Source organism: Mastomys coucha, unplaced genomic scaffold, assembly GCF_008632895.1.
Source record: "Mastomys coucha isolate ucsf_1 unplaced genomic scaffold, UCSF_Mcou_1 pScaffold5, whole genome shotgun sequence".
NCBI lineage: Eukaryota > Metazoa > Chordata > Mammalia > Rodentia > Muridae > Mastomys > Mastomys coucha.
This window is the reverse complement of record NW_022196911.1, coordinates 117,425,475-117,436,456: the sequence shown is the minus strand read 5'-3', so window position 1 is coordinate 117,436,456 and position 10,982 is coordinate 117,425,475. Positions and strand designations below refer to the sequence as shown.

General features: G+C 47.2%; 1 protein-coding gene across 9 annotated transcripts in view; it reads left to right on the top strand.

The window, feature by feature from the left end:
- Ccdc57 (coiled-coil domain containing 57) overlaps window positions 1-10,982 on the top strand; it is a 101,466-nt gene that overhangs the window by 62,422 nt on the left and 28,062 nt on the right. For 5 of the 9 annotated variants that reach the window (XM_031354839.1, XM_031354837.1, XM_031354844.1 and 2 more), the window contains 3 exons: window positions 136-257; window positions 4,749-4,904; window positions 5,362-5,578. In XM_031354839.1, the coding sequence (XP_031210699.1) occupies window positions 136-257; window positions 4,749-4,904; window positions 5,362-5,578 (495 nt within the window). Of the gene's footprint in view, window positions 1-135; window positions 258-4,748; window positions 4,905-5,001; window positions 5,336-5,361; window positions 5,579-10,982 lie in introns of those variants that run through there. The other 4 variants (XM_031354838.1, XM_031354842.1, XM_031354840.1 and 1 more) reach the window with 4 other exon arrangements.

Genomic DNA, 10,982 nt, shown 5'->3' with positions numbered 1-10,982 from the left:
ACGCCCTCTTCTGGGGTGTCTGAAGACAGCTACAGTGTACTCACATATAATAAATAAATAAATCTTTAGAAAAAAAAAAAAGAAGTCCTTTATGATGTACATGGGGAACCAACCCTTTTCTGATCCTGTTTCCAGGGAAACTGACTCCTTGCCCAGGTCTTCCCACCTCTGAGCCCCAGGACCCCCAGGAGGTGCCTGAGAGACCTTTGGATCGTGACCCACCTTTAGGACAATTGCAGCCCCACTCAACAACTCAGGTAACTTCTTCACCTATGAAATCTGTCTTAACATTTCCCAAGTGCCAGAGTGTAGGTTCTCAGTAGACAAAGTACAGAAGACAACAGAAAACCTCTTGTTTGAGCGCCCACTGTGGTATGGCCACACTGTGCTCACTCTTGCCTTTCTTCTTAATTTTTCTTGGGTTTTGGAGACAGAGCCTCAAAATATAGCCCAGCCTAGTGTAAACCCTGGGTACTAAGTGTAGGAATTACACAAGAGCCCTGCCATGCCTGCCTCCTGGATTTGTTTATGGCTTTAAGTAACTAATTATACATATGGTTTACTAGCTTTGCCCATATAGGTATTACATTTTTAATCTTTACCAATATAAATTTTAAGATTTGTATCTTTAATAAAAGTGTTTTAGAGCTGGAGAGACTTGTTAAGAGTACTTGTTGCTCTTCCAGAAGAGCTGAGTTTGTCTCAGGCAGCTCATAGCCTCCTGTAACTTACTGTAGCTCCTGGGTATATCTGTCTTAGCTTACTTTCTATTGCTGTGACCAAACTCCAGAACCAAAAGCAACTTGGCATGGAAATGGTTTAATTGGCTTGTGCATCCCAGTCATACGTAGTCCCTCATAAAGAGAAGTCAGAACCGAGAGCCAGGCACTGAGGCAGAGGCCACGGAGTAACACTGTTCATTGGCGTGCTTCTCATGGCTTGCTCAGTTAGTTTTTGTTTTGTTTTCTTAATTTATTTGTATTTTATGTGCATTGGTATTTTGTTTGCATGTTTGTCTGTACTCTGTGTGCATACCTGGTACTTGTGGAGACCAGGAGAAACATTAGATCCCTTGAAACTAAAGTCACAGATGATTGTTAGTCACCATGTAGGTTCTAAAAATCAAACCTGGGTCCTCTGGAAGAGCAGCTCATGCTCTCTTGGAGATAGGGCCTCCTCCTGCCCATTGGCTGTTGAGCTGTCTCTTCATCCATTCACTTGCTGTCATATACAGTCCAGGACTACTTGCTAGAGAGTGGGCGCATCCACAGCGGGATGGGTGGGACCCTCTCACATCAATCATTAAGAAAATGCCCCCACAGACTTGTCTGTAGGCCACCTGAAATGGGCATTTTCTACACTGAGATTCCCCTTGCCAGATGACTCTAGTCAACATTAATCCATGCCTTTCCTTTCTTGTTTCCCGACTGTTAGTAAATGTGTTGTCCCTCTGCTGCTCTGTACAGTTGTCAGACAGGGCTGTGGATTAGGATTAGACTAGGAAGTTGTACTGTGTGTCCCTGAGCTCCACTCATGTTAATATCACAATATAATATATATTCTAGCATTTAAAATTCTCAATCTTTTAAAATTTAGGCACTTTAAAGCCAGGCAGTGGTGGCACACACATCTTTAATCCCAGCACTCAGGAGGAAGAGGCAAGTGGATCTCTGTTGAGTTTAAGGCCAGCCCAGTCAACAAAGCTAATTCCAGGACAGCCAGAGCTACACAGAGAAACCCTGTCTCAAAAAAAGAAAAGAAAAGAAAAACAAATGTTTAAACACTGAAAGTTCAAAAATCCAGCTGGGTGGTGGTAGCACATGCCTTTAATCCCAGCACTTGGGAGGCAGAGGCAAGGGGATTTCTGAGTTCAAGGCCAGCCTAGTCTACAGAGTGAGTTCCAGGACAGCCAGGGCTACACAGAGAAACCTTGTCTCGGAAAAAAAAATTTTTTTTTCAAATTATTTCAACTGTGGGATCCTGTAAAATAAAAACTAAGTTAAATACTTGTATATGTGGTAATTTTTTTTTTTGAAGTAGGCAGATATCTGTGAGTTTGAATCTAGCCTGATGAATTCAAGGCCATACAAAACAAAATAAGACAAAACACAAGATGATCTCTCCTCAGGTTTTACCCACAGCAGTCATGACTTGCAAAATAGGAATCCTCAGGTGGCCCAGTGTCCAGAGATGTCCACTCAGAACTTCAGCTGAGGCCTGCCTTCCTGAGACCCGAGGTAGTGGGCTGCCTCCCTAAGACCTGAGGTGGCATGCCTCTGCCATGGGAATGTTCATATTGCTTTTGCTTCCCACAAGTTTCAATACAACTAGTAATTTCCACCATTGACTGATGAACATAACAAGCTTGTGCCTTGGAGCCAAATGTGTACACATAGCAGGGTTATTTGGTTTTGGGAGTCTTGCAATCTTCCTGCCTAGGTTCCTAAAGTGCAAGGATTAGAGGTCACCGCTGTGGGCCGCTAAATGTAGGTTTAAGCTACTAATGACCATCAACTTCTTTAAGGCTATGGGAATTGTTTTTGGAATCTCAGTACTGATTCATACTTGTTGAATAACTGCAAATATATTCTTTCAAAGGAATTTGCCTTTTGAGCTTATTTAAAATATGTTAAAAGAAAAGAAAGCCATGTAGAGATGTTTTAGCCCTGGGGTGATGTAAGTTCTAAATTCACTCCCAGCCAGGTGGGAACAGCAGGCTTTGGGCCAGGGAGCAACATACTGACCATCACTGGTGAGGCCCACTGAAGCTATGGTGGAGGTGGGGCAGGCCTGAAATGTGGAAAAAGAATATCAGGAACACCAAGAAAGAACATCAAAGCTTAGGCCTGAGCAGCTGGGAAGGGAAGAGGGGCCAAGTCGGAGGTATTCCTTCTCCATTCACACCTGGGCCAGCTTGAAACCACATGCAGAGCACACACCAAGAAGAGTCCGAGTCAGGGACGGGGTGAGGCCACCCAGAAACCAGGCATGGATGGAACAGCTGAGGCACATGCAGGTCAGTTGTTCCTCAGAGAAGAAATTGAGCGGGATTGGTCAAAAAAAGTAGGGCAGGCCCAGGTATTTCCTCAGCCGACCACTCTCCTCATGAAGGGAAGTCTGAGGGAAGCATTGAGAAGCATAGCTGAGCCAAGAGAGGAGGCTTTGTTCATTCAGAGTGTAGGTATTGCTTCTGCACTGCTGGAGAGTGGGCTCCCCTGTGCATATGCTCTATCACCTCCCTCCTCCCTCCGTGGACCCACACAGGCATGCTGCACTCACAATGCCCCTCTACTTCTGACCTGTGGGAGATGATTTTCAATCCAGGGAGGTTTCATCTCTAACAGCTTGGGAGTTTTCAGTCACTTGTACTAGTCATTGCTCAAACTTCTCAAATGTATTTTGTCAGAAGAAACCTTCCCACACCAAGTAAACAAGCCTGCTGTCCATTGCAGTAAAACCTGTCTGTTATCTTACTACTTCTTCCTAGTATAGTAAATATTTTATTAAACTATTAATTTTTCCCAAACAACAAAACTACCACTGTCATTACATCGACTGAAATAACCTAAAACTCTAGAAAAGAGTCACTGGAGACTGAGGCAAGAGGATGGAGCTTAAGGCCACCTTGGGCTGCAGTGAAGCTCTGCCTCAAACACAAACGAAAGAGACAAAACATCTGGAGAGGTGCCTCAGCAGTTAGGAGCACTGGCTGCTCTCTTCCAGAGGACGTAGACTTGATTCCCAGCAACCACATGGCAGCTCACAACTGTCTGCGACTCCAGTCACAGAGGATCCCATGTCATTTTCTGGCCTCTGTAGGCTGCAGGCATGCACAGGTATACATGCAGACAAAATACCTATAAGTCATAAAAATATAAAAATAGCCAGGTGGTAGTGGCATGTGCCTTTAATCTTACAAAACAAGAATATATGTAGTCTTTTTTTAAATTCTTTTTTAAATTTATATTTATTTCTAGTAGTAAATCTATCTGCCATATAAATAGTAGTAGAAAGAACTGGGCAGAGGTGGTGCATGCCATTAATCCCAGCACTTGGGAGGCACAAGCAGGTGGATCTCTATGACCTCAAGGCCAGCCTAGTCTACAGAGTTAGTTTCAGGACTTCCAAAGCTACACAGAGAAACCCTGTCTGGGGGCCGGGGTGGGGAGAGAACAAGAATGGAAAAGGAATGCTAAGCCCTAAAGTATGTGTGTGCACACTACTGTGTGCACTAGAAGACTGCCAGAGATGGCACCCTGACCCACCCACTGCTGTGAATTTGGCACTCGCCCAGCTGCTTTCCTTCGTGTTTTCCTTCTTTCCTTTCAAGCCCTTTAGTGGTTCTCTTTGATGTCCCCTGCCTCTCTTTCCATTGACTTCTCTGCAGAGCATGGATGGGACCAAGCATTCAGACTGTACAATGGGCAGAGTGGCCCAGTTAGGGACCAGCCTGGGAGGCACTATCTTGGGCTGGGCTCTACTTAAGCCAGAGCCATGCAGGACTGTCCTGCTCTTAGGGAAGAGACTTATGCTTGGAATTCATAGCTTCCTTCCCCAGAGGATTGTGAGAACCACCTAGGCCAACTGGAGGAAGCTGCTGAACTTGTAGCAAACAAGCATGCCCTTCCTTTAGAGGCTGACAACAAATGAAGAGCCCGTCCCAGGATTCGGGGAGCATTTCTTTCTAATCTTGTGGGAGAGCTGATACACCAGTGACCAGGTGAATCTCTCTTAACTTTCCATGACAGGACCCCAGGCACACCAAGAGAAAGTGTGTTTCTGAATATGCAGGGAAGAGTCTACCCCACTCAGCACAAGTGGTCAGCAAAAACAACACCCCACGAGGCCACAAGGCAGGAATGGCGGCAAGGCCTGCTCAGGTAGAGCTGTGTGCTGGGGTGCAGGTGAGAGCTGGAGTGGAGTCACAGGATTCTGTGGGGTTCACATACACATGAGTGTGGAACTTGAACACCTTGGTGCCTGGCATGGATTTGCCAGCAGGTACTTCACTTCAGAGAGGCGGGGCAGATGGAGGACCACAGACACCAGGACACCTAGTGTACATTCACCCCACAGTGGCTGTCACACTCCAGCAGGCACCTCAGCTGTCAGAGCTGTCCCCACACCTCGATTCTGGACTCATTTGGGCTTCGGACGTTTAGCTGAGTCTGGTGATGTTAGTCAACACTGCTGGTGTTCTTGTGCTCAGAGCACTCAGTTGCTCTCCAGGGGCCCATCTCCATCTTGAAGAAGTACCCTGGTCCCTTTCTCCTGATGGGAGCAGGGAGGGAAAGCTATCAGCATCTTAAGGGTGGAGAGGGGTGGCTAGCGAAACAACTACCTCTTGACTAACTTTCACAGAAGCAGCACAGAATCTCCACAGAGACTTGGAAGTCAGTTTATCAGAAAGAAAACAGGACCCCAAAGCTACCACAGGCTCAAGAAGTTCCTGAAGAAAGTGACCACCATACCCACAGATCGTCTTCATTGGCCAGCAGTTCCCTCCAAGATACATGGAGGCTGCTAGAGCTGGGATCCAGCCTTTCAGGTGTTCCCTCACAGGATAATTCTGCTGCAGGTAGGAGAGCTGCTTGCCTGACTGCTACCAACAGGCTAGAGTGCCACAGGAGTGAGGACAGGGTGGTTCTGATGTTCTCAAGTGACTAGAGGTTGTGTGTTGCATTCTCTCCACCATTTTGATCTCCTGGGCCTGTGAACCTTAGTTCTTGTTTGCAGCCAGAGTGTCCCATGCCTTGTTTTTTTTTTTTGTTTCGTTTCTTGAAAAACCCTGTTTTGGAACTCACACTATAGACCAGGCTGGCCTTGAACTCAGAAATCCACCTGCCTCTGCCTCCCAAGTGCTGGGATTAAAGGCGTATGCCACCACTGCCTGGCCATCCCATGCCTTGTATCATAGAGCCCTGCAGATCAGAAACTGTATCATACACAGTGTCCCTGAAGTCTCGTTAGGATGAATCTACTTCTCCACACATTGGATACAGGGTAGATGGCCTGCTTTTCTAGAAGAGCCAGTGATGGTCGAAGTGAAATTGTTAGAAAAATCTCTCCAGGGGGCTCACTTTGGGGAACTGTTTGAGATGACATCGAGCAAGAAAAAAAGAAGCAATTTAAAACCAAAGCCAGACAAAACAAACAATGCCTGGCACAGTGGTATACTTGCTCCGTCCCAGCCCTCGAGAGGCAGAAGCAGATGAGAAAGTGAGCTCAGGGCCAGCCTGGGCTACATAGTGAGTCCTAGGACATTCAGAACCACATAGAGAAACCCTGCCAGAAACATTGAGTGTGATGGGTGATCCAGTGTCCTTCTGATGTTAGTCCTGGCTATGTCCTTCTTGGTCACAATCCTTGCTGCTATGCACTGTGTCCTGAGGTGTTCTCCAACAGTTGGTGTTAGGTCATTTCTAGTCCTTTGTCATTACAAATAAGACAATGGTAAGTACCCTTGAACATGCACATTAGCACATATTTCATGTAAAATGAGACAGTTCAGACGTGAGCATGATACACACACCTCTGGTCCCAGCTACTCAGGCACTGAAACAAGAGGATTAATTACTTGAGTCCAGAAATTCAGTACTTCTCTGGGCACATAGCCCAGAGAATCCTGTCTTGAGGAAGAAGTAGAGGAGGAGGAGGAAGAGAAAAAAGAAGGAAGGAGGAAGAGGAAGAAGAAAGGAGGAGGAAGATTTTGCTTTCCCCCAAAAAATTACTGTTGCCAGGCAGTGGTGGTGGCCTATTCCTTTAATTCCAACGCTCAGGAGGCAAAAATCAAGCAGATTTCTGAGTTATAGGCCAGCCTGGCCTACAGAGTAAGTTCCAGGATAGTCAGAGCTCCACAGAGAAACCCTCTCCCCACCACCACCACCACCCAAAAATAATCTGTTAAATCATTCGTACACAATGTCTTATTTATATTGTTATGGTAAAACACTATGACCAAGTCAATTTACAAAAGAAAGCATTTAATGTGGGGTTTACAGTTTCAGAGGCTTAAGAATCCATGGTCATCATGGTGAGGAGCAGGGAGCAGGCTGGCATGGCTCTATAGCAGTGGCTGAGAGATCTTGAGACAACCACCAAGGAGTGAGTGGTAACTGGCAGTGGAATAAGCTTTTAAAACCTCAAAACCAAACCAGGTGATGATGGTACATGCCTTTAATCCCAGCACTTGGAAGGCAGAAGCAGGTGGATCTCTGTGAGTTCAAGGCCAGCCAGTCTATATAGTAAGGAAGGATAGCCAGGACTGTTGTTACACAGAGCCCTGGCTCAAAACAAAACAAAACAAAAATGAGTAAAACCTCAAAACCTGCCCCACAGTGACCACCTCCAACAACACCACACCCCCTAAGCCTTCCCAAACAATTCCACCAACTAGAGACCAAGTATTCAAACCCCTGGAGCTGGAGGTAGGAGTTGTAAGATGCCCAGTGTGGGTCCTGGGAACTGGACCTAGACCACTGGAAAAGCACTTAACTGCTGAGCCATCTTTCCAGCCCCAGTACCATCCTTTTGAGGGTTGTAGCAGTGGAGACTCTGCAGCACAGGGAGGCATCGAAGAGAGTGGAAATGCACTCAGTAACAAAGAAGTCTGAGCATCATCACCAGCAGCAATCTCAGATGTAGCCAGTACACTTGTATGTCATTTGGCAGCCACTCATCTGTCAAAGTGGGGCATGGTAGCACACACTGAGACACAGTATATCTCAGCCCTCAGAGGCAGAAGAGTAGTGCAGGGTCCAGACCAGCAGCAAACACAACTGCCGTGAATAAAACTTTTTTTAAAGATGTATTTATTATTATACATAAGTACACTGTAGCTGTCTTCAGATGCACCAGAAGAGGGCATCAGATCTTGTTATGGATGGTTGTGAGCCACCATGTGGTTTCTGGGGTTTGAACTCAGGACCTTTGAAAGAACAGTCAGTGCTCTTAACCACTGAGCCATCTCTCCAGCCCAAATAAAACTTTATGAAAGCCAGTGGCAGTAACATTCTGTTCCTAAAGCTAGATGTATAGAACTTTACTTATTTTTTTTTTTCTTTTTTTGGTTTTTTCAAGACAGGGTTTCTCTGTATAGCCCTGGCTGTCCTGGAACTAACTCTGTAGACCAGGCTGGCCTCAAACTCAGAAATCCGCCTGCCTCTGCCTGCCTCCCAAGTGCTGGGATTAAAGGCGTGTGCCACAACCGCCTGACCAGAACTTTACATCTTTTACAACTTTTTTTACAACTCTGTGTATTACATACATTTAATGTTTTTGTTGTTTGTTTTTGGGTTTGTTCATTTCTTCTGAGACTGTGTCTCATTCTGTATTTCTGTCTGGCCTTGAATCTGCAGGGATATTATTCTGCCTCCTAAATGCTAGGATTACGGAAATTACACCCTGCTTGCTTTAAAGACTAAGGAAGTGGTCAGCCTACAGATGCAGGAGTTTATGTACAGATCAGATGGAGAAGTGACTCTTGTTTTGATTTGATTTGATTTTGGTTTTTTTGAACCATGGTCTTGCTCTGTAGCTCTGTCTGGCCTGGAACTTGCAGCAGTCCTCCTGTCTCTGCCTCTGTCCCCTGCTAGGAGTGTAAACATGCTGCTATGCCCACAATTCTTGGGCTATGCCTGGTACAGAGCACTGGTGGTTTTAAGAGTTCTCAGTGGAACAAGGATCACCACTTTAGTCTTCCTGGCTGGCTGGCTTCAGCAGAGATGAGGATGGACAACTCAGAAAGCAGCTATCAGGAGGCCATAGTCCAGGGAGAGGTGGAACTGGGACGACTAGCAGAGGCTTCCCTGTGCAGGTGGGTGGGGTGGGAGACAAGCAGAGAAAGAAGCCCTGGAGGAGGTAAACATAGGATGGGACCTAGACACAACAGCTGACTGGAATAGAGGTAGACCGGCTGCCAGCACTGACAGGCAAGCTTTCCCACGCTCATAGACTTTCCACGCAGCCTTTTAGACCAGGTCACAGTGCAACTAATCCTGAGGGAGACACTGACTCTTGAACAAACTGGTACCCCTGCCAGGCAGAAACTCACAGGACCCAGAAGTATGCCTGACAGCAGGTTCTCAGGAAAGCTGGGCTTGGGTCAGAGTGAGAGTCTTAGCTGGTGGTCATGTGCTGCCCATAGCCCCATGTGCAGCCTGGGAGCACCCTGGCTGGCAGCTGAAATGGCAGCAAAAGCCACACATAGTAACCAAAGATGACAAATGGAGTGGGGGTCAGGGGGTAGAAGGTAGCACAGATCAGCTAAGATGTATGCAGCTGCAGGTCACAGCATCCCAGGGAAGATGGCATGGGGCAGAGCACCATGTCAGGAGAGCCATGGGGAATAGCACTGGCGATACCCTGCCACAGAGTGCAAAACTCACACACAGGCCAAAGCACACGCTTGTACCAATTTGCAGGACAAGCAGGAAGATACTGCCTCTGGCTGGCCCTTTGGGGTCCTTATGGTTCTGCTCTTGTCGTGTTGGCTGGGAAGGTTCCCATGGTCACAAAGCCCACCCCCTTCTCCTACTGGTTCAGTTTTATTCAGTGAAGGGATGCTGTCCTAGAACCCACATACCTGCTTTCCATGGGTATCATGGCAGCCCTGACCTGTGCCTTAGGCCATCTTCCTAGAAGCCTGCTTCTTGGAGCTCTCAGTAGGAAACATGGGGAGGAAGCTGAGCTGTCATCCCCAGCCTGAGTGTGGGATGTGGCTGGTTGCTCCTCGCCTCTCTTTTATCATAAAAGTAAAAGTTAAAAAAAAAAAATAGAGCAAAGCTCTCTGGCTTCCTGGCTCACCCTACAAAGGATTTTATTGAGAAGAAAAGGTGGGTGTTGCCAGTGCTGTATCAGTTTAATTGCTTGTTAATGGTCCTTATGCAGGCGTGGCATCTCGGGCATGTGTAGCTGGGTGGGCCATAAGATTTGTCACTCTGTATGCTAATACTGTAATGGCTTGAGGACCTTATTTCTGGACACAGTCACACTTTGAGAGATGAGGTCTCTAGTAAAGATGTGGCTGACCTCGCCATGGGATAGGACCAGACCCCAGTCAGTCTGTAAACCTCACTCCAAAATCTAAGGTGGAATTTCTTCCTGGCTGCTTGGTTTTTGCACATTGGTGCATTGTGAGCAGCAAACTGGCTGTTGCACAGCCATGGACAGTTAGCAATACTGACGAAAGAGCACAGAAGGAGCCACATAAGTGTCCACATTTAGTGACCCAGAGAACCACTGAGGGGCTGAGATAGGAGGATCATGGGTTTGAGGCGCCCTGGACCCTATGGTGCCATCCTGTCTGGAGGCTGGGATTACCTGCCTCATGCCTCCAGGTTTAGAGGTGGGAAGGAATACACACTGCTCACCGCAAGCCCCTCAATCCTCACTGTTTGGTTTCCAGTTCAGGTCCTGCCAGGATCAGGGCAAAGCCTCAGCACCACAATGGACAGCTTCCTGTCACCCACATACAGAACACCTGACACACACACACACCCTGACTCCACAACCAGCTATGGACAGCTTCCTGTCACCCACATACAGAGCACCTGACACACACACACACCCTGACTTCTACCCCCCCACACTCACACACCATGACTCCTACCCACACACACACACACACACACACACACCCTGACTCCTACCCAATACACTCAGCTACCCACCAGCAAAGCAGGCTTCCTCTCTCACCTTCATTATTGCAAAAGCCTCAAGTCTCTCTGAGCAGAGCTGGCCCTAGGCCTGGGTCCATTCTTCTGCTCCCTGTGTTACTGGATAGCCCAGGGCGCAGCACCCACCTGCTGATAAAAGTAGGTTTTCCTACTCCACTAGTCCCTCACCCTCACCCTCACCCCATCTCCCTAGCACCTGCCTGCTCTCCTCAGCAAAATGCTCCCAGATCCTAGCAACAGGTCAAACCCCACTCAGCTTTCAACTTGCCCCAGGCCTAATTTTCTCTCTCTCTCTCTCTCTCTCTC